The sequence below is a fragment of the Camelina sativa genome, chromosome 1 (assembly GCF_000633955.1).
Source record: "Camelina sativa cultivar DH55 chromosome 1, Cs, whole genome shotgun sequence".
Lineage (NCBI taxonomy): Eukaryota > Viridiplantae > Streptophyta > Magnoliopsida > Brassicales > Brassicaceae > Camelina > Camelina sativa.
This window is the reverse complement of record NC_025685.1, coordinates 14086193-14107981: the sequence shown is the minus strand read 5'-3', so window position 1 is coordinate 14107981 and position 21789 is coordinate 14086193. Positions and strand designations below refer to the sequence as shown.

Sequence of the window (21789 nt, the reverse complement as noted above, 5' to 3'; positions counted from 1 at the left end):
ATTATTGCTAGCAGTCCTGATTGCTAGTGATGGACTAATGAATTATAAGTTTCAGATAAAGCTCATCCCACTTTTGCTTCGCACTTCTGGTTAGTTTTGAAAATACACAATTTTCTTATTGGGACTAGTGGGACTTATTGAGAACGTTATCTTGATTCCAATAAAAACAGTAATTGAATAACTTACGTAACTATCAATTTTCCTAGATGCCATAACCATAGCACACGTGACATCTCAGATGCGGAAACAACATCAAGAAAGCTAGCTGGTTCAAGAAGCATACGCATGTCATGGGTACGTTACTGCGACAATATCACTTGCTAGGTCATAGGGTTATGCTGTGAATATATCATCTTCAGTTGTTGCCTTTTCTTTCCATGTTCCGGTTTTTAGCCAGACTATTGGGTCATATAAACTACAGTAGTTAATATTATAAGACTGAGTCTCCCCCTAATACTTCATACACAACCAACATGTAGTTTCAGATACAATTTTTCACATCTGGTATGAAGTAGAACTGAAATATAATTAAAGTAACTTCTTATAAGTCATAAGATAATTAATAGCATTAGTTATGTCTGAGCATTTTTTATATTCTTTAGTCTTAGCATCTTCAATCTCACCCTCTTCCTCAACTTTGGTAATTTCTTCCTTCTTCATTTTTCTTGTTTTCCAGGAATTTTAGGAGACCTTTGAGCGCAATATCAGCGTTCTTACTCGCCATGAGCTGCTGCACGACTCCAGCCGGAGTTGCACTCACCTCAAGGACAACCTTCTCAATAGGGGTGCAGTAATCCATGAGAATGTGAAGATCCATTCTTCTTTAGGAGACCTTTGAGCGCAATATCAGCGTTCTTACTCGCCATGAGCTGCTGCACGACTCCAGCCGGAGTTGCACTCACCTCAAGGACAACCTTCTCAAGAGGATCAAACAGGACATGGTCATCAATTTTGAGGTATATAGCCACAAGTTTCTTCAACACAAAAGGGGTGCAATAATCCATGAGAATGTGAAGATCCATTCTTCCTGGCCTCAGCAATGCCGGGTCGAGCTTCTCCTTGTGATTGGTTGTAAAAATTATGATTCTTTCTTCTCCACAGCTCGACCAAAGTCCATCTACAAATTTCAGTAGACCAGACAAAGATATCTGTCCACAAGGAAGAAGATTCATAATAAGGTTCAAAAACAGAGAGGTTACTAAAAACAGAGGAATCTTTTTTTTTTTAACTTACCCCAGGGTCACGCTTCTTTGTTTTCTTTTCGAGCTCAAGACGAATCAGCTCCACAGTCAATGTCTTGAATGAGAAGAATTGACCTATTCTTGGTAGAGGTAAGAACCCTCCGCAACTCACCATCGTTTCTAACGCTTTGAATTTGGAGATCATAGATATTGTAGTTCATGTGATTAGCTATTGCAGCCACCATAGAGGATTTTCCTGTACCCGGTGGACCGTAAAGAAGATATCCACGTTTCCAGGCGCGTCCCACACTTTTGAAGAAGTCTTTTCCTTTAGCGAAAGCATCAAGATCGTCGATTATGGTGGTCTTGAGTTGCGGCTCCATAGCTAAGGTCTCGAAGGTCGTGTGGTGCTCGAAAATAGCTGATTCCCATGATGAATCTCTTTTATCGTAAGTGTAGATGTAGAGATTTTTGCGATGTCTCATGATCTCCGCAGCTGTTTTCGCAAAGTGTGGGAAGTAATATTTCATTATCTTCTCACGAAACTCCTTCTTACAAGTCAGATGAAAGTACCTGAAACATGAAACCAATACTGTAAGAACAACAAAAAGATTTAAAGACTTCAGTCAAGGGAGAAGAGAGAAGAAGCAATGTATATATACTTTTTCTCGTAGGGATAATTTTTAGTCTCAATGACGCGTAGAATCCACTCAAGATGGAATCCCTTCAAACTCATCAAATATCTTTGTGTTGAGAGGGACTCCGAGATTAGGCTCAGCGTCTGGATTCTTGAGATCACTCGAACCCACGAGGATTTCTCCGGTGGAGAGTCCCGCCAGACGCGTGGTTAAATAAACTTTGGCCGCGAGGAAAGTATTATTTTGGCAAAAATCCCATTTATGATCGATCACAAACGTGAAATTCGACTGAAAGCAAGAAGAGAACAAGTCTACCACTTTTACAGTGATGTAATCACGGATTTTCCTAGGCACAATCTCGTTGAAGATGTTACTGATGATGACAGTAACCTATATACATGTCTTAAATATTGTAATGACAAACAAATAAGTTTACAAAATGATAGGTTTAAAATAAACATTACTTGCATTGGTGTTGGATTCGAGGTTTCTTGAGAAAGAAATAAAGTGACAGGGTTTCCTGTTTTCAGCCAAACTATTGGGTTATATAAACAAAAATATATCTTTAATTATTATGAGTCTCTTAGGTATTGATGGGTTCTCCTTGTGAATAGAGAGAATATAATTGTATTATATTGTTGTGTACTATTATCAAATAGAATGATGCAACTTATATATAAGCACAAACCATAATCAAATGATATAATTAAAGGGATTACATAGAATAATATAATTAATATATATTAAAATAATATATGGGATTTGAGTAATCATAGGTGATATGATGATACTCTTTCCTTAATACGCCCCCTCAATCTCAAGGGGTGATGAAGCGAAGCGAAAATAACGGCTTGAGATTGACAAGTCCAAGTGTTGGAGATCCGTTTATGAATTGAGAATATGAGCTGTTGTTGAGCAAGATTTGCTAACGACTCGACACGATGACGAGTTGTGTGATGTTGAGGTGGCCGAAATCAACGATGGTTAGAGAAGGAGATCCAATTTTTTTCTTTTAAAAAAAAAAGAAATTCGACATAGATTCAAAGACTTATAATATATAAGCTTGGATGATAGAAGCACTTTTGGCTTAAAATAAAAGAAAAAAATATTTGACTTAGATTCAGAGGTCTAAGATAGTAGACTTGAATAAAAAGAAACTCGATGACTTAGATTCAGTGGTTCATAATGAACTTGAATGTGGAAGCACTTGGCTTAAAACAAAAATAAACAATAGAAACACATAGCTTAGAAACAGGAACAAAGTCGATCGTTAGATCATTGTGGCTCTGATACCATGTGAATAGAGAGAATATAATTGTATTATATTGTTGTGTACTATTATCAAATAGAATGATACAACTTATATATAAGCACAAACCATAATCAAATGATATAATTAAAGGGATTACATAGAATAATATAATTAATGTATATTAAAGTAATATATGGGATTTGAGTAATCATAGGTGATATGATGATACTCTTTTCCTTAATACTCCTCTGGTATGAAGAAATGGTTATTATTGCCAAAAGGAATTGACATACAAATTACATACTTTCTATGTTAAGCTTATGTAGTGTCAACATCTTCAATATCCCCCTCTTCCTCTACTTTGGTATCTTCTTTCTTCAACATCTTGTATTCGAGGAATTCGAGAAGACCTTTGAGCGCAATATCTACGTTCTTACTCGCCATGAGCTGCTGCGCGACTTCAGCCGGAGTTGCACTCACCTCACGGACAACCTTCTCAATAGGATCAAACAGGAAATGGTCATTAATTTTGAGGTACATAGCCACAAGCTTCTTCAACACAAAAGGGGTGCAATAATCCATGAGAATGTGAAGATCCATTCTTCCTGGCCTCAGCAATGCCGGGTCGAGCTTCTCCTTGTGGTTGGTTGTAAAAATTATGATTCTTTCTTCGCCGCAGCTGGACCAAAGCCCATCTACAAAGTTCAATAGGCCAGACAAAGATATCTATCCACAAGGAAGAAGATTCATGGGTTCAAAAAACAGAGAGGTAATAAAATAAAATAAAACAGAGGAATATTTCTAACTTACCCCAAGGTCATGCTTCTTTTTTTTCTTTCCAAGCTCAACATCTTCTTCCTTTTTGGTCTGGCGTTTACAAGAAGAATCAGCACCACAATCAATGTCTTCAATGAGAAGAATTGACCTGTTCTTGGTGGCGGTAAGAACCTTCCGCAACTCAGCATCGTCACTAATGCTTTGAATTTGGAGATCATAGATATTGTAGTTCATGTGATTAGCTATTGCAGCCACCATAGAGGATTTTCCTGTACCTGGTGGACCGTAAAGAAGATATCCACGTTTCCAGGCGCGTCCCACGGTCTTGAAGAAGTCTTTTCCTTTAGCGAAAGCATCAAGATCGTCGATCATGGTGGTCTTGAGTTGCGGCTCAATAGCTAAGGTCTCGAAGGTCGTGTGGTGCTCGAAAATGGCTGCTTGCCATGTTGACTGTTGCCGGTTGTAAGTGTAGATGTAAAGATCTTCGCGATGTCTTATAATCTTTTCTGCTGATTTTGCAAAGTATGGGAAGTAATCCTTCATTATCTTCTCACGATATTGCTTCTTACAAGTCAGATGAAAATACCTGAAACATGAAACCAGTACTGTAAGAACAAAAATGATATTAAGATTAAGATCAAGGAGAAGAGAAAGATTGAGATTAAAAGTACTGTTTCTCGTAGGGAAAACTCTTAGTCTCAAGACAGCGTAGAGACCACTCAAGATGAATCCCTTCAAACTCATCAGCCATCTTTACGTTGACAGGGACTCCGAGACTTAGCTCAGCCGCCGGATTCTTGAGATCACTCGAACCCACTAGGAATTCTCCCGTGGAGAGTCCGGCGAGGCGCGATTGTAAGTAAACTTGGGCGGCACGAAAAGTCTGATTATCACAAAACTCCCATTTTTGCTCGATCACAAACGTAAAACTCGACTGATAATAAGAGGAGAACAAGTCTATAAATTTCACAGTGATGTATTCACGGAGTTTCTTTGGCACAAGATCGTTGAGGATGTTACGGAGAATCATAGTGATTGCAGATAAAGATGTGTAGAGGGCGAAGACTGTCGATACAGAAGGGACTTGGTTAATAAGAGAAGCCATAGCTTAAGCAACAAGGAAGATGATGAAGAGCTTTGGTTGAGAAGAGTATGTGCTTATTTGGGGTTTATAAAGAGTTTGGGGGGTGGGGTGTACATAATGTGAAACCTTGCAAATCTTTGATATTTAATTGATTAATCAAAAAAAGAAAGAATGATTGTTTTATATTTTTTTTTTCCTCAGAAAAAGATTGTTTTATTAACTATTAAGATATTCATAATACATGCAAGTCATAAAGAAAAGAAAAAAAAAATAATAATTTGAGAGTTTTCATTCATTGGAAAAGTGTCACATACTATTAAAATGAAAAAAAATTATCTAACCATAATAAAGTAACATTTAATGATATTTATTGTCTTCTACAAAAAAATATAATGCACAAAAAATCTAAAATAAAATAATAAAAAATAAAACATAAGGAAATATTTCCAAACACAACAGTGTTAAAAAATATTAAAAAAACACACATTTATTATATGTTATATAATCCAATTTTAATTGTGTCTATTAATTTTAGTTAGAAACCGACAACTGGAGATTAATGAAATTGTAGACAAAATAGTTGATCTCCACAACTTGGATACAGATGTGAATCTTAGCAGATGAAATTAACTAATTTTCCTATGTGAGCTGAACATAGGAAAAAAGTGTAATTGTCGGAGCGAAGTGTTTGTGCAGTATGATCGTCTATATATCTAACAATTCTCATATATATTTGCATTCAAAATGATTATTAAAAAAAAACTGTTTCTCTAAAATACTAAAGAAAGTGTTTAAAGAAAGAACTAATTTTTTAGATTAAGCTTATCCCAGTCTAAAGAATAATCTATATATAATAACGATCTGAATAAATGCGACTAATAGTTGTGTTTTTTCAATATATAGTACATTTTGGATATTTTCCGAAAAGTCGTGTTTGTTTATTAAAACAGTTATATTTGTCTCTTCTTCAGTAACCAACAAGTTCATTGAAATAAAATTTTCATTTTATGTTGAATATTAATATCTAATATTCAACGTTATTCTATAATCTAACTAAAATTTTCGAAATTATTATAGCAATAGAGAAATTTAATACAACATAATATAAAATTTACAGTTGTGTATATTTATCGTAACTTTTCAATAAAACAATATTTTAATATTTAATATTAAAAAGTAAAAATAATAATCTGAATAAATGCGAACAACAATTGCGACTTTTTTTAGTATTTTTTGTGAAAAACTGTTTTTTTTTTGTTTTTTTTAACTTAAACAGTTGTATCTGTTCATATTTTTCATCACATTTTTTTGTTCTACTAGATGTTCCTATTTAAATAGTCATGTCTTTTAAACTTTCTATATAATTGTCTCGTCATCAATAACTAACAAATCATAGTTCGTTGAAACAAAAATTCCTTTTATGTTCAGTTTAAATAATTTGAATATTAATATCTAATATCTAATATTTAATGTTATTATATAATCTAACATGATGATAGCAATATAGAAATATAATAAACCTTACTATAAAATTTACAATTGCGTCTATTTATCATAACTTTTCGTTTAAAACTATTTTAATATTTAAATTTTATTTTATCATGTTTGTATTTTATTATGTTAAAAGTTGTGTATTTTAATTTCAAATTTTCTTTGATATAGTTTCACTCATTATTAAATACATTTTTAATTATAATTATTTAATAAATATTACATTTACTCATTAAGACCATTAGTTCAATATTCTTAGTTAAGATCACTTTGTTATTATGATTTTTTTTAATTGTAGCTCTTTATCATAATTCTTCATAAAATATCTTATATATTTAGAATACTTTAAACAATGTTTTTTGAAAAGTTACGCCTATTCTACATAATATTTTTTTGTTTATAAATTTTTATATTGATGGTTGTGTTTTTAGTAATAGTTTATGTTTAATATTTATGTATTCAAGCTATTCTATTACATTCACAATGTATATTTTTAAATTTTAAATTTATTTACTTTTTATAAAATACTTCCCCCGCGACATCGCGGGGGGACTGAGTCCTAGTACGTTTACCTAATTTTTGATTCTTATATTTCCATATCTTAATGTACTCCATGAAGGTGGATGGTCAGACTGAAGTGTGTGCCAATTTATTTTGGTTTTTTAACTTTCAGAAAGAACACCCTCAGCGTGAAGAAGACTCCTCTTACCTGTCTCCTCAAATGGTTAAAGAAAGAGGTCCAATAATCTCTAATCCCATAGGTTCAAACTTCAAAGGCTAAGATGGACCAAACCACCACATGGATGGGTCAAATGCAACTCTGATGGAGCGTGGCCAAGAGTTGGGAACAATGGTGGTGTAGGATGGGTTCTTAGAGATTATCGGGGGATGACATTATGGCTGGGAGCTAGAACATCACCTAAGACAAGAATTGTGTTAGAGATAGAAGTTGAAGCTATAAGAGGGGCGGTAGCAAATATGGTATGTCTTCAATATCCCTATGTCATTTTTGAGTCGGATTCCCAAGAAGTTGTATTTCAGTTGAATGGTGAAGAAGTCAGGCCATTTGTTGCTCCGATTGTGCAAGACATTCAGCAGCAGGGGCAGATCCACCATATACAAGGGTGGTACAGTTGTATCACATAGATTTTGAAAAATATATGTATATCATATGATTTTTGTAGTATGCATCATATTCAAATGTAAAGTTGCACCAGACATACTTGCATCCCAATAAAAAAAATAATTTTATAAGTTTCAAAGTCCAATAGACATAACAAATTTTAAACTCATTTTTTTCATTTTCTTTTGGTCGAAGATTAAAAATAGGCAATTTTCTTATAAATCTAATTAAGAGGGGGGTATTCAACTTGTTTTTTCTAGGATTTGGTTAGATTTTAATATTTTAGGATTTTGAGAGATTTGAGTAAGATTTTAGGAGATTTGATGATTTGTTAGAAATTTTAATTTAAAGAAAATGAAAATGAAATGAGAATCTGTGAGATTTTGTAAGTGATTTTAGGATATTTCAAAACACACCATTTGTCTACTTTTTTTTTTTTTATGATATATGAATATTATTTACCAAAAGGAACAGTTTTTTTTTTTACAAGAGCTTGGCGTAGGAGTGGTAATGAAAAAAGGGAAGTACAAAGATGCCAAGATGCCGAGATACAATAGAGTAGATTTATTCTGAGTTTCTCTGTGAAGATTGCAGGTGCAGGAGAGCGCATTGGTGGTGATACCCCAAGAGTGTGTTGGATTTAATTGAGTTTAATTATCCTAATTATTAAGCTAGAGGTTGTATTTGTATTAAACTATGCTTATAAGCATTGTAACGTTTGTAGCAGTTACAACGTTTGATTTAAAAACATAGTCTCATCATTGTAAAACTCAAGTTTTTCCAGTTTATTAATAAAATCACAAGTTTCTCTAATACTCTGTTCTATCTTCTATAAAACACATCAACAAGTACGTTTGTTTTGTTTATTTGTGAGAGAGAAGCTTTTGCTTCTAACATGGTATCAGAGCCCTACTGATTCAAGAGCCAAATTTTTCTAAGTTAAGAGTTCAATAAACACACAGAGAGTTATGGAGATGGTGTCGAACATGAAGAAAATATTGGCTATTCAAGGGCCAAATTTCCTATGTGTATTTAAGCATCTTGGCTATTGTAGAATCGAACATGAAGAAAATATTGTTAAGAAACTTTTGTTCTTGTGTTGTTCTTATGAGCAATTCTCTTTGGCTTTGAAGAGTGACTGAAATTAGCTTTTATAGCTAACATTTGGTATCAGAGCCCGAATTTGATTTCTTAATCAAATTTGGATCCTCAGTGTCATGTTAAGTGGATGCTTTATTTGGATCAAAGTCAGTTTCTTTCAGATTTCGATATTACAACAGTGATGATCCGATTGATCTATGACGTTTACGATGAAGACGGCTTCATTGAGGGAGTGAATGATGGTCGACGTGTGGAGGTTAGTGGGCAAGGTGGTTTCAGTTCAACAAAAACTCTCGACATCAACCCGCCAAAAGAAGAGGCCGTCACTGCAGTAACTAAAAAATTTAATCACGTCAACGTGAGAAACCTTGGTAAGCTACTTCTATCTTCTTTACGATGGCTGAAACGACAAGGAAACAAGTTTGTGACTGATGCAACGTATGAAGGCAATGAAAGATATGAACCTGTTTACTTCATGAGAACCTTGAGGACAAGGCTCTTTTCCGGCAGTGGTGTCATGTACGTAGGGTGTGAGTTTTACACGGTTTGACCTTTTTTCTGGAAATCCTTCAAAATCCCATCTCCAAGGGTGTGATTGTATGAGTCATATTTTTCAACTAAAAAAGCTAACAAAATCTTTTAAAATCATTCAAAGTAGCTATTTTTTTAAAAGTTGTAATATTTTGAATAACAGTAGATTTTAAGTGAGTTTTACAAATTTGAATTGAATAACAAGAGATTGTGAATCATTCTAATTGATTTTATATAAATTTCAAGTTGAATAACATAGGATTTTAAAAGAGTTTTAAAAATCATCAATTGAGTAACAAGTAATTTTAAAAATACTTTAAAATCTTCTAAAATATGAGTTTAATACCCCCTCTAAATCCCTCACACAAAATATTTTTTCTCCATAATTTTCTAAACTACGTAAACTACATTGAATTCCTACGTAAACTCATAGGTTTGAGAAATTTATTTGATAAACAAATTGGTTAACTTATGAAAATTTCTTGTAATTTTTAGTTCTTTTCTTTGTTTCTGAGTTTGGTTTATTCATTTTTTTTTTGTCAACACGTTAATTCATGTTTAAGCTAATAAATGCAATAGTTTAGGATTTATAATTTTCTATTCAAAACTTGATGAAGAATATGCTCGTTTCCAAATAGTGAAGTATATATATGTTTGGTACTTTGGTTTATAAATTATGTTATTATGTTTATTATAGATGTTTTCATGATTAATAATTAAAAACAAATTTACGATTTAAAACAAAATATTAAATATTATTATTATTTATTTATTTATCGAACTTCTTATATATATATTTTTGAAAATAATTTGAATGTTTAATAAAAATTGTTGATGTCAAATTGTCAATTCTCATTCCCAAAGTCTTCAGGAATGATTGATATTGAGCTAATCTCTCGTTTACCAATTTTTTCCTTTTTGCCGAGTTTTCCTTTTTTTTTTTCCGAGTTCTCTCTATATCTACTATTTTTCGGTAGTGTATTGATTAGAAGCAAGACAATGTCGAAGAAAAGAATTGGGTCGAGATTGGTATCGAAAAGGCATCGCTCTGTTTTGGATTCTCTACCACACGACGTTGTAGCGCTCATCCTCGAGAAGCTTCCGGTGAAACCTCTCCTAAGACTCAAATCTGTATCAAAGTTATGGAAATCAACTATCGAGTCCCGACCTTTCATGGAAAGACAACAGATCAACCGTAAGCAATCACAGGGTCCCGATGTCCTTACGGTTCGTTTCAATTATTACCGTGATGATGGTCGGAATCCAGACTCTCGCAAAATTGTGTTGGGATCATCAACTCAAATTTGTACAGCCACGTTCCCTGTTTCGGGCAGCTAGTTCTGTTACGGTAGTTGTGACGGTCTAGTATGCGTCTACTGTATCTACAAACCGAGTGTCGTGGTGAATCCGTTAACTAGATGGCATCGGACTTTTCATCTTTCCTACTGCCAACAGCTTCTCATCCAAAAGTATAAAAGAAAAGAGTTTGAGTTGCCGAGTCTTAAGCTTGGATTCGGTAAAGACACGGTTAAAGGCACGTTCAAGCCGGTTTGGTTTATATAATTCATCCGAATTTGGTCTCGACAATGTCACTACTTGTGAAGTTTTCGATTTTAGCACCAATGCTTGGAGGTTCGTTGTCCATGCTTCTCCTTATCGGATAAACGCTCATCACAAACCTGTGTATTTAGATGGATCGCTTTATTGGTTCACCGAATGTGAAGAACCTAAGGTGTTATCTTTTAATCTTCACACCGAAACGTTTCACGTCGTTTGTAAAGCTCCCTTTGCATATCGTTGCGACCCTCTTCAGCTCACCATGTGCGTACTCAACAACCGCTTGTGCGTATCTGAGAAAAAATGGCCCACACAAGTTATATGGTCGTTTGATTCTTTAGGCAGCAAGATGTGGAAGAAACTGTGTTCGATAGATCTCACCATAACTTTTAAATGGTTTAAGGAACCCGCCTTGGCTCTGTCACCGATAGCTATTCTTGAGAAGAAAAGGTTACTTCTTCAAGGTGCCGATTGGGTGGACTCACTGGTAACATATAATCTCCATAGCAAGTGTTATAAATTACTCTACGAACCAATCAAACCTAGAGCTCCTGTTTCTTATTTCCAAAGTTTGTTTTCTGTTGTATAATTTGATTCTTTTCTTTCCTTTGTACCGATGAGAACCATTGTAACTTAAAAGCAACTTTCGCAACTCTGAATTATTGGAGATATATTGCTTCCTCTACGATGTGCTTTATTCACAATGATACAACGCCTATGAAGAGTGTTTCTCATTACTTAATCAAAGAGATTTACAAAGAATATATAGAGGTATACAAACATCAATTAGTTACGACAGTTCCTACGTCGTATCGTATGACTAAGTCGTGGAGAGGCCTATATAACATTGGCACGTTAGTGTCACTTTATGACTAAGTCTTATGTTAAGGCCTATCAACCTCTTACCCGTTCATCACTCCAATAGTTTGCTTCATGGATTTCTCGTCTTTGAAGGATACGATACGGATCAGAATCCTCTTGATAACCACTCCTTCGATCTCAGAAAATATACTTTCAAGATTCTGATCTGATCTCTGGCGGCGCCAGGGAGAAAGCACGGATACTCAACACCTTTATTATTGCCGTTCACTCTTTCATCACCAATTTACATTACTTGAGAAATCACAACCATGACTCTGATACCATAAAAGATTTAGAAGATATTTTTTATATTTCTCTTAACACACAATGGATGCCTTCAGGCTGCATATTTATACAAAGACTACAAACTCTAAGTATGGGTGCAATGTAACATACTAAACAACCCTTTCTTACAAACATTCATTCACATCTTTCTCAATATAACCAACATCGACTTAGTGGTTTAGCCTATACGGCATGTGATTTGCTAAGTATACTATTACCACAATAACATCATAAGGACTTTCAGTACTCGAGCTCCATAAATATTCCAAGTTAAAATATCCTAAAATTTAAATATTTTGATTCCTTTAAAAATTATCATAATGTTTTAAAAATATCAAGTTAAACTATTCTGAAAATTTCCAAGTTAAAATATCCTAAAAAATTATTTTATTTTATATAATTATGTTTCAACAAAATATATGTATGAATTCAAATGTTCATACTTTTCAAAAAAAAGAATTGTTGTATCTTTGTAAATTTTTGATAATATTTTCAAATAGACTATGAAAGATTATGAAGGAACCCTTTATTTGTTTCAAAAAAGAACCTTGCACATATGACTTTTTTGAGAGGAGTTTTCTCGTTTTTAGTATATAATCGAAATTTCTCAAAAAATCATAAGGGTTTCTAAATCGTAAGGGTGATAAATTTTTTTTCTAATTAATTGCTCTTTTCAAATACTATAAAGGGTAAAATTAATTGTTTTAAAATAGAATCTTACATATCTTAATTATACTAGTCAGATCCTTAATATAAAAGAATTGAGTATACTACAAGAAAAAGGAGCTGACGACTTACCTGATTGGATGAAGGCGAAAAAGAATCTATTTGATGGTTACATCAAGATGTGGACAGATGAAAAAACAAAAGAGATGGCAGCCCAAAACTCTATTAATCGGGGAAGTAAACGAAGTGGATTAGGGGTGGCTAAACACAACAACGGTGCAAAAACTTATGAACGCTGTTGGGATGAGATCGTAAGTACTTCTGTTACCGTTTTGCAAGTTTCATTCAATCATCAGTTCAGGTTTTTCTGATTCAATTTAGTTCACACTTAGAATCTGATTAATGCCTTTATTTGTTTCCTAATCTAACTATGGTTTCTGTTTTTTGCTAAGAAAATTGAATTAGGAACGGAGCCTAATATGATTTATTTCATGGAACAAACACACTTAGACAAGAAGACCCGAACCATTAGTGATATGAAGACCAAACAGTTTCTGGATAAGGCTTCTAGTCAAGTGGAGCTCATCCAATCCCAACGCCAACCTGATGGTGATCCTTCGGCTCAGCCAGACCCTCTTACAACAGAAGAGATTAACTCTATTATGCATAAAGTAAGTTACTCTTTCTCCTTATATTATTAACTGTCTCATTATCTATCAAGTGATTTACAAGTTGTGGATGTCTTACAAAATTTATTCAAGTGAGCTTTTTACAATTATTGGTTTTAATTGACAGGTTGTTCCAAAAGTTAGAGGTAAACGTTATGGCTTTGGTAACCTTTTCGATGATGGATGCCCATCTTCTTCTTCAGCTCCACGACAGATTCCTAAACTGCAAGAAGAGATTCAAACATTGAAGGCTCGTGAACAAGAGAAGGACGCTCAGATCAAGTTTCTTATGGAATGCAACAACCTCCTCCTAGGCCGGTTTCCTGATCTACGTCCACCTGAGTACCCGGAGACACCAGCAACCATGGAAGACGAAGACGAGACACAACCTTGATCTTCATAATCTTGTAAAGGTACGTTTATTGTATATGGATTGTTTTTCTGAGTAATGAAGTATGTTTTGGGCATTGCATTTGTCTAGTTTAAATTTATAAAAATGCAAACTAATTGGAAACGAGGAAAATAGAATGAAATGTTTGACGAACTTGATCTGAATTTTTTCGTAGTTAAATAGAATGAAGTTTTTGAAGGAACCTGGAATGAAATTCTCGAAGGAATCTTGGAGGATATCTTAGAAGGAAATTGGAGTGAAAATGTGAAGGAAAATAGAATGAAATGTGTAGAAGGAAAAAACAGATGCGTAGAAAAACTATAGAACAACAGTGGAAGGGAAGCCGAAGGAAACGTTTTCCTACGCATATAACGAAGGAAATTAGACAAAACTGTCCTTCTCCTTTTTTTCTTTTTTCCTACGAAGTTTCCTTCTAAAATATTTTCCTAGGAAACTAGAAAAATATTTCCTTCTAAATTCTCACTAAAATTCATTTCCTTCCGGCTCTTTCCTTTTATTTATTCCGTAGGAAAATGGTCAAAAAAAACTTTTTCCTACTAAATTCCTACGTTTTTGCTGGTAGGAAAACGTATTGTTTTCTATGGAATGAAAACATTACTAAACATTAATTATCTTTTGGTGTTTCAGTTTTATATGTATATATATATATATACTTATATCCAATAATCCACTACAACTTTTCGGACCTGAATATTGCAGTTTGAATCAAGAGCTTACCTATTCTACTATTTAAAATATCATCTTTAGTATTATCATCACACTTTAGTAAATTTAATTTACAACTTAACTTAGTGTTGAATATATATTGGTTGTTCACCTCTACATTTCAGTGCCACCTACCTATACCTAGTTACATTATAGTTTCAAACACTTTCATAATTTCGTACTTTCATTTAGCTCTCCTTCAAAAGTTTTTTTTGGAGCGGTTAGCTTTAATGGTTTTTTTTTAAAGTTTGTCCTTTCGATAAGGTCGGACCATGTGGAGCGTTGGAGTATACTTACGATACATTATATATGGATAAAATGCCAAATTACAATTTGATATGTACACATCAAAATAATTCAAAAGAAGACGAAGAAGACAAAGTGTAGAACATGAAGGCCGCAGGTCCTGTGAGGGCCCAAGAGAGGACACATGGCCAACGTGAGGTTTTTTACTCAATACAACGTAATGAATGTGTCGTGACATGTTTTATTCATATTTGGGATAACGACAAAATTAATTTCACAACATTATTTTTCCTCGAATCAATTCCATAACCCTTATGTCGGGGTTTTGTACGACATTTTTTGTAAATCAAGGGTGTATAATATTAAATTATGGTTCGTATCTTGTGTGATTTGTCTCATCGTATTTATAGAAGAAGCTATCAATAGCTCTCCACGATACCTACTAGCAAAAAGCAGTGACCACCTAACTCATGAAATTTTTAAAATGGAATTCTAAACGTTTCGAATGCATAACTCATTACTAAATTACACAAGAGACTCGAGTCAAAACTAGACGTCAAAGAACCTCACGACATCAAGATCTCATAAATGAGTTAGGCGGCTGAGGCCTCACGACTTTCTTATAGAGAACTTTTGGAGGTTTTGATGTCTTCTTTGCAGTGTAATATACATGTCTTCTTTGCAAATCAAAACATTTATTTTTCTAATGTTCTTTATCAACTGAAATTTAATTTGAAACAATGTTGAAACTGTTGTCCATAATCCCATTTATAGCATGAAATTCTGTTAACCAATGACTACCTTTAGCTTCTAGCAGCAAAAACACCTTTCTTGCATCGCTTCAAACATGGCATGCATGCGTTTATTAAATTTGGACGGAGCAAAATCGACGGTTTCATAATAGTATAACGCTCTCCTCAAATTATGTTTTCCTCACAATCTTCAATGTCATCAAAAGCGTGCCCAAATTCTGATTTTTTTTCGTATACCAAACCGAAAATATTTTCTATTTTTCTTCAATGTTGGGTAACGGCTAAGTACGAATTCCCTCCTTGGATTCCATCTTCTTATATACTTGTCCTCTCTAAGGAATGTGCTCTCTTCTCTTTCTCCTTCTACCATTTTGGTTAGATTTTTCTCTTCTTTATATGTCGGTTATTGTAATAGACGAGTGGTTTATCTAGGCTCCTTTGTAATAATATTTACTCAAGAAAATCTTTCAATTTTTTTTTTTTTTTTGTATATTCTCGAAAATAACATAAGAATTGAAATTAAAATATACATATGGCATACAAAAACTACTTTAATTAATATGTTATATATTCATGTTACCAGAGAAAAACATTTGAAGGCTTCTTGTTTTTTATAACGGTTAAATTTTAAAGAATAAATATTATTGGTTTGACAATATTTTGTTTTTTAGTTTTTTTTTTCTGTCAGGCTTGACAATATATTTAATATATAGATAATGGAATAACTGAATAAATAATTTGGAGAAAATTTTTATTAAACTGAATTTTCAAAAAAATAACTATAAACTGTTGACACTTTAGTTTTAGAAGATTAAATACGTTTTTTTTAATTAAATCTTTAACATGCTAGTAATATATAGCATAATCACTATTCCAAAACGTGAAAACATAGATAAATTGCATATTGTTTATCATATTGTTTACAATAGTGATTGTGATATAAAAGTATGCTAAATACAATGTTAAATTTTGTTTGTTGGTACAAAAGCATGGTATTAATTTTTGAAAAATGTTAAATCATATTATATATTCAGTCTAAATAAAGTATTCAAGTGTGGACAAAAAAGAAGAAAAAAAGTTAGTGCCAAGCATTACATTTAACAAATGAAAACACACTACTTACTAATATCTTTTCCATTAAAACATGGATTATTATTTTATTGTTTTTGGCAGTGTATGATTAAACAAAATGGAATAAAAAATTTTGGAAGCAAGTACAATTGTTGATATAAAGTAACCATGGTTAAACTCAAATACCTGAAAACTGAAAAGGCTGAGATAGACCTAAACTAGATTGACTAACCATAGTTAAAGCTTCTCTGGTTAAAGATATTGGAAGCTTTTGATATTTGCTTTGCTATATATTAAACAACAATTGGAACCTCCTCTTTTATCAAAAACACACACAACACTTTCTCAGATTCCATCACTACTTTCACACCAGGAAACCTCACAATAAAAACTTCATCTTTTACTCTTGAATTGGTGATCATCGCTTCTCTTACTTGACTCTAGAGGTTCGTTGTTTTATCTCTTTCCCCTAAATTTTCGATTTTTCCCAAAAAAGATTAACCTTTGATTGGCCCAGAAACACTTTTGATTGAAGTTTTAGTGTTAAAGATTTCAAATTGTTCTTGTTTCTTTCATAAAGTTTGCATCTTTCAGAGGTTTTGATCCATGTTTCTTGATTTAGGGTCAGAATATTGTGTGTTGTACGGATTAGACTCGTTTGTGGAACTAATTGAATAAAGATTCTTTAACCCTTTTGAGACTGATTAGTGTTTTCTGGGTTTTGAGGCACCTCGATTGATTAGAGTCAAATCAGTTTGATAAAGCTTTGTGCTTTTGTTTTAAATTGTTTTTAAGATTTTAGAGTTACTTCTCTTTCTGGATCAAGATCATTATATGAGACCTCCAACTGTATTGCTTGCTTATACTAGACACTGATTGACATTAATATCTATTTGCTTTGTTTGGAATGTCTTAAATTTTCGGTTTATTTGGTTGAGTCCTTCTTCTATGATGTGCTGACTGTGTCCATAATGGTGTTTTTACAGATCACATACCTTGTACCGACAAAGATTTGATCAAGATTTACATCTTGTTTCAAGAATCCAGAGCAAACCCGTTGTAGCAGTTCCAAGAATCGAAAGAATGGGTCTATCAAGTCTTCCTGGTCCATCAGAAGGAATGCTATGTGTGATATTAGTTAACACAGCATTATCTATCTCCATCGTCAAAGGCATTGTTCGATCAGTCCTTGGCATAGTAGGAATCCGTCTCTCGCCACCTTCATCCTCACCTTCCTCAGTGACGACGTCTTCAGAGAATCCAACTTCAGAGCCTTTCGATTTCCGGGTCTGCCAGCCAGAGAGTTTCCTTGAGGAGTTCAGGAACCGGACTCCGACGCTTAGGTTTGAGAGCTTGTGCAAGTGCAAGAAACAGGCGGACAACGAGTGTTCGGTTTGCCTGACGAAATTCGAAGGGGATTCAGAGATCAACAAGCTAAAGTGTGGCCACTTGTTTCACAAAACTTGCTTGGAGAAATGGATAGACTATTGGAACATCACTTGCCCACTGTGTAGGACTCCTCTTGTTGTTGTGGCAGAAGACCACCAGCTTTCTTCTACTGTTTGGTGACTGCTTTTCACTGTATAGTGCTTTTTGTTTGGGCGTGTTTGTTTTGTGTACAGCTACTTTTTACTATGAATTAGGCTGCGTCGCGGTTGATTCTCGAACAGATTTAGACCGGGGATGGGTAATCTGATGTACATATCTTGTGAGTTATATATATACACCCATGTGTAATGGAGCTCTTGTGTGAACATAGTTTTCATGAATCTATGTGAGTGTGTGTGTGGATTAAGACCTCAGGTTTACAAAGTCGTATGAGCAATTAAGCTATTCAAAAAGTAAGATTGGGTCATATACTCTTTTCAAGTTACATTTCTCTAACCAAAAAAGATACAAAAGCGCAAGAAAGAGAGTTATTCTGAACCTGCATGTAGTTGTGGGGTGGAGGATGATCCTGGTCTCATGGCGTAAATTTATCTAGATTTCCCAGGTTTTATGGCGTAAATTTGTAGAGATTTTTCGGTTTCAGGGCGTAACCTATTAGTAGAGGTTTTCTGATTTCATTGCGTAAATTTGTAAAGATTTCCAAGTTTAGAGCGTAAATTTTTAGAAATTTTCCGGTTTCAGAGTGAAAATTTGTAAATGTTTCTAGATTTCAAAGCGTAAATTTCTAGAGGTTTCTCGGTTTACGTTCTAAATTTGTAAAGGTTATTGCGTAAATTCGTAAATTTTTTTCTGGTTCGAGAGCGTAAATTCAGAGAAGTTTGCTCTGTGTATACTCGTGAGATGTGAAAGTGTTGTGAATTGATATGATATTTGACAAAAGAAAGTAACTTTTTGATGACATGTCTTGCAAATTGGGAAAGATAAGATAAGAACATTACTACATTAGTCTGCATACTATCAATAACAATAAGGTAGCAAATAAAGTAAGTAAACCCATAACCAAAATCCAGAATAGGTAGGTTCAGTGTAAGGTTATATTAAAAAGATGAGATAAGAGTGGCCTACACCACTTTCACCTGTTTACATTGTGTTACAGGTGTCGCCCAATTTACCAATTTGATTTTGGGGATGAATGGTATAGTTTAGCAAATGTTTTGTCGATCGATATATAGCCAATACTTTTGATAAAGTAACGCAAACAAACAATCATAGTTTAGTTTGTACGACACCAAAATATTAATAAAAGGTAATCTCTACACTAAGAGACCCAAGACGAGGAAGACTACTTGACGTTACATATACAAAACCCAAAACTAAACTGGGGACTGTGACAAAGTTAATCTTTTAGTTAAAAGATTAAAAAGAGCAAAAGGCACTAGACTACTAGTAGTACAAGAAGTAATAGCTCTAGTGCCATATTTACAAAAACAAAACCAGCAAAATGTGAAGTGTTATGAAAGGAGACATCATCTCTTTTGTGATTGCAACACTTTCGAAATGCAACGACAGAGTCTCAATATCCGAGGATATCCCAATCCAACAACACTCATTGCAGATTCTATTTCGTTCTTCAGTTGTTTCCATGTAACACCGTCTCTATTTGCGCTTGTAACTTCTAGTAGTTCACAGGGAACTACATCACCAGGATACTTCCCACTGTAACAAAGAGACCACACACAATTTTCATTATCGGAGAGTCTTTAAAAACTTGATGGTTAGTGAGCTGCTTATATACTTACTGGATCAAACATGCCACATCGAGAATCACAATTAGTTTTCTCAAGTTTGTGCAATCAAGAAAGCTAATTTGCAAATGAAGCTGCTCCGCTGCAATCAACAAGATACAAGAGTTCCTATCTCAGACAGAACTAGTCATTAAAGGATTGCTAAATTGCGCATTTGTTGGCCACTACTGTTAAACTAGTATGACCGAAATGGAAGTGAGAGGCGGAAATAGAATACCTGATGGAGAATCAAAGTTTCCTTGGATCAAATTTGGTATATTCATTTGAGCTAAATGAAATTCCTCAGCCACATTTAGCAGATTGTGTAGGACCAAACTGGTTTTCTGCATTCTCAGAGCAAAATGAGACATATTTCAGAGGTCTACTCTTGCACAAAATAAATCCAGAGGAAGTGATTCTTCTAAAGGAACTTATAACACTAAGGAGAAAGCGAGCGTGACTTGCAACAACATTCTCAATAAGAAAGAAAAATACCTAAGATGCTATGATAGTATTAAGAGAACCATAGCAACAAAAAGAGATAATTGAGAGAGAAACACACCTGTGTAGTCTCCAACAATATATTGGAACAACCGATATACTTTTGGGAGTCTTCAGCGTTAAACAACGAGTTAAATGCAACTGAAACATTCAGCTCTGGGAAATGCTGAAGAACAATGTCTTGATTAGAAACAAAAGGAAGATGATGTATTAATGGAAGGAAAACAGCTTGGATGCCCTTACCTTAACAAATGTATCACTCAAACTGCTTGAAACTAGTACACATGAAGGATGACCAGGCTTTAATGTGAGCCTTCATATCCAAGAAGTTGTTCAATAAAATCCAATAGCACTCAGGTATATGTAGCAAAGTGTGGAAACAGATTAATCAAAATTTTTATGGAAAGATAAAACCAATAGGACTAACCTTTGGTTGAAAAGGCCACTATAGTTTAGAACAATGCTTTGACAATCATTCCATTCACCCAAACTGTCAACTTTCCAGACCTGCCGACAGCAGAAGGGTCATTTAAGTTAAGGAAAACACTTCGTTTTAGATCCCCATGTCTATAGATATAAGACGGTATATACCAGAATATCCTGACGTATGGATCTGCAACTCATTCTCTTTTTTAAAGTATCTTCAGCAATTTTAATAGTGTCTGCATTTGCCGGTTCTTCTGTCATTGTGTCGAACGTCGTAAAACATTGAATCAACTTCTTGATTTTTGAGTCCAATTCTTTGATCTCCTGTGTTATCTCCGCCCGTTTACTAGTAATCATAACCTAGAAAAATGTTGATAGATAACGAGTCTATTAATTACTTAGATTAAAACAAGTGTCAAAATACACACAAAAAAAACAGCATAAGTGTAAATACTAATAAGATAAAACATAGCATCCATCTCTTATCAACATAATATCATGAGACACTGTGGACAGAACATTATATCTGAGATGAAAACAAATTAATTTTTCTACAATTAGAGTGAAAAATTCATCACCCTGAAAATTGTTCCATGCCTACCAAAAAAAACAATTTGAGCCTCTGATAGAGTTAACACGACCTAATAATTTGGAAGACTAGACACACCAAGATATTCCTGGAATGGGTTTTTCAAACTGGTCTAGTTACCTCTTCAGCTTGGTTAGGATCTAACAAGCCAGTAGAACGGAAATCATGTTGACGTAGAAAGTTGGCACAATTCAACCTCAATGTTTCGGATGTTTGTACACCGGCGCTCACTGCTTGAAACTTTTTCTGCATATCATATAAGAGAATTTGATCAAGCATGCAGAATCAAAGAAAAATTGAAAAGGAGGAACAAATTAAGTAAAGTAACTACCGTCATTATTTCTTTCTTGAGGTGCAGCAACTCAAGTTTGGCTTTTTCGTACGCTAACTTGCAGAGTAATGATCTACTCTCAGCATGTCTGCAATAATACTAACAATGAATGTTATACACTGGGCACTAATTTATTCGAAAAATATATAAAGGCAGTACAGGGAGCACCTCTTTGTCTTAGCACCACTCAAGTCGTCACATACTTTCTACAATTAGAACAAGATCATCAGTGTACATTTATATAGAAATAATGATCGCAAAAGTTTTCTAATAGGCTAACCTGAGACTGAATTTGAAGACAAAGCATCTCACACAAATGAACCTTCTTCATGTGTGTTAATATATCTTCCACCTTACATATCTGCACT

At 34.0% G+C, this 21789-nt stretch overlaps 4 protein-coding genes and 2 pseudogenes across 4 annotated transcripts in view; 2 read left to right on the top strand and 4 right to left on the bottom strand.

Moving 5' to 3' along the window:
- Positions 529 to 2289, bottom strand: LOC104707959 (annotated as a pseudogene).
- LOC104790328 (AAA-ATPase At1g43910-like) lies at positions 3292 to 4973 on the bottom strand. Its single transcript, XM_010516059.2, has 3 exons — positions 4520 to 4973; positions 3882 to 4434; positions 3292 to 3797 (listed from the first exon to the last, which is right to left on the bottom strand). Exons 1-3 carry the CDS (start codon positions 4951 to 4953, stop codon positions 3390 to 3392), a joined length of 1395 nt encoding a protein of 464 aa, XP_010514361.1. The 5' UTR covers positions 4954 to 4973; the 3' UTR covers positions 3292 to 3389.
- On the top strand, positions 10178 to 13609 carry LOC109126650 (annotated as a pseudogene).
- LOC104790319 (probable E3 ubiquitin-protein ligase XERICO) lies at positions 16689 to 18200 on the top strand. The gene is made up of 2 exons (XM_010516047.1): positions 16689 to 16847; positions 17388 to 18200. The coding sequence occupies exon 2, from the start codon at positions 17485 to 17487 to the stop codon at positions 17968 to 17970; it is 486 nt and encodes a 161-aa protein (XP_010514349.1). The 5' UTR covers positions 16689 to 16847; positions 17388 to 17484; the 3' UTR covers positions 17971 to 18200.
- On the bottom strand, positions 19129 to 21777 carry LOC104790309. The gene is made up of 11 exons (XM_010516035.1): positions 21702 to 21777; positions 21590 to 21627; positions 21422 to 21509; positions 21211 to 21336; positions 20667 to 20861; positions 20503 to 20582; positions 20319 to 20388; positions 20137 to 20241; positions 19813 to 19918; positions 19590 to 19677; positions 19129 to 19506 (listed from the first exon to the last, which is right to left on the bottom strand). The coding sequence occupies exons 1-11, from the start codon at positions 21750 to 21752 to the stop codon at positions 19317 to 19319; spliced, it is 1137 nt and encodes a 378-aa protein (XP_010514337.1). The 5' UTR covers positions 21753 to 21777; the 3' UTR covers positions 19129 to 19316.
- Positions 21758 to 21789, bottom strand: part of LOC104707951 — a 7862-nt gene continuing 7830 nt past the window's right edge. Inside the window, exon 10 of the mRNA XM_010424414.2 lies at positions 21758 to 21787. Within this exon, the coding sequence (XP_010422716.1) occupies positions 21758 to 21787 (30 nt within the window). The remainder of the gene's footprint in view (positions 21788 to 21789) is intronic.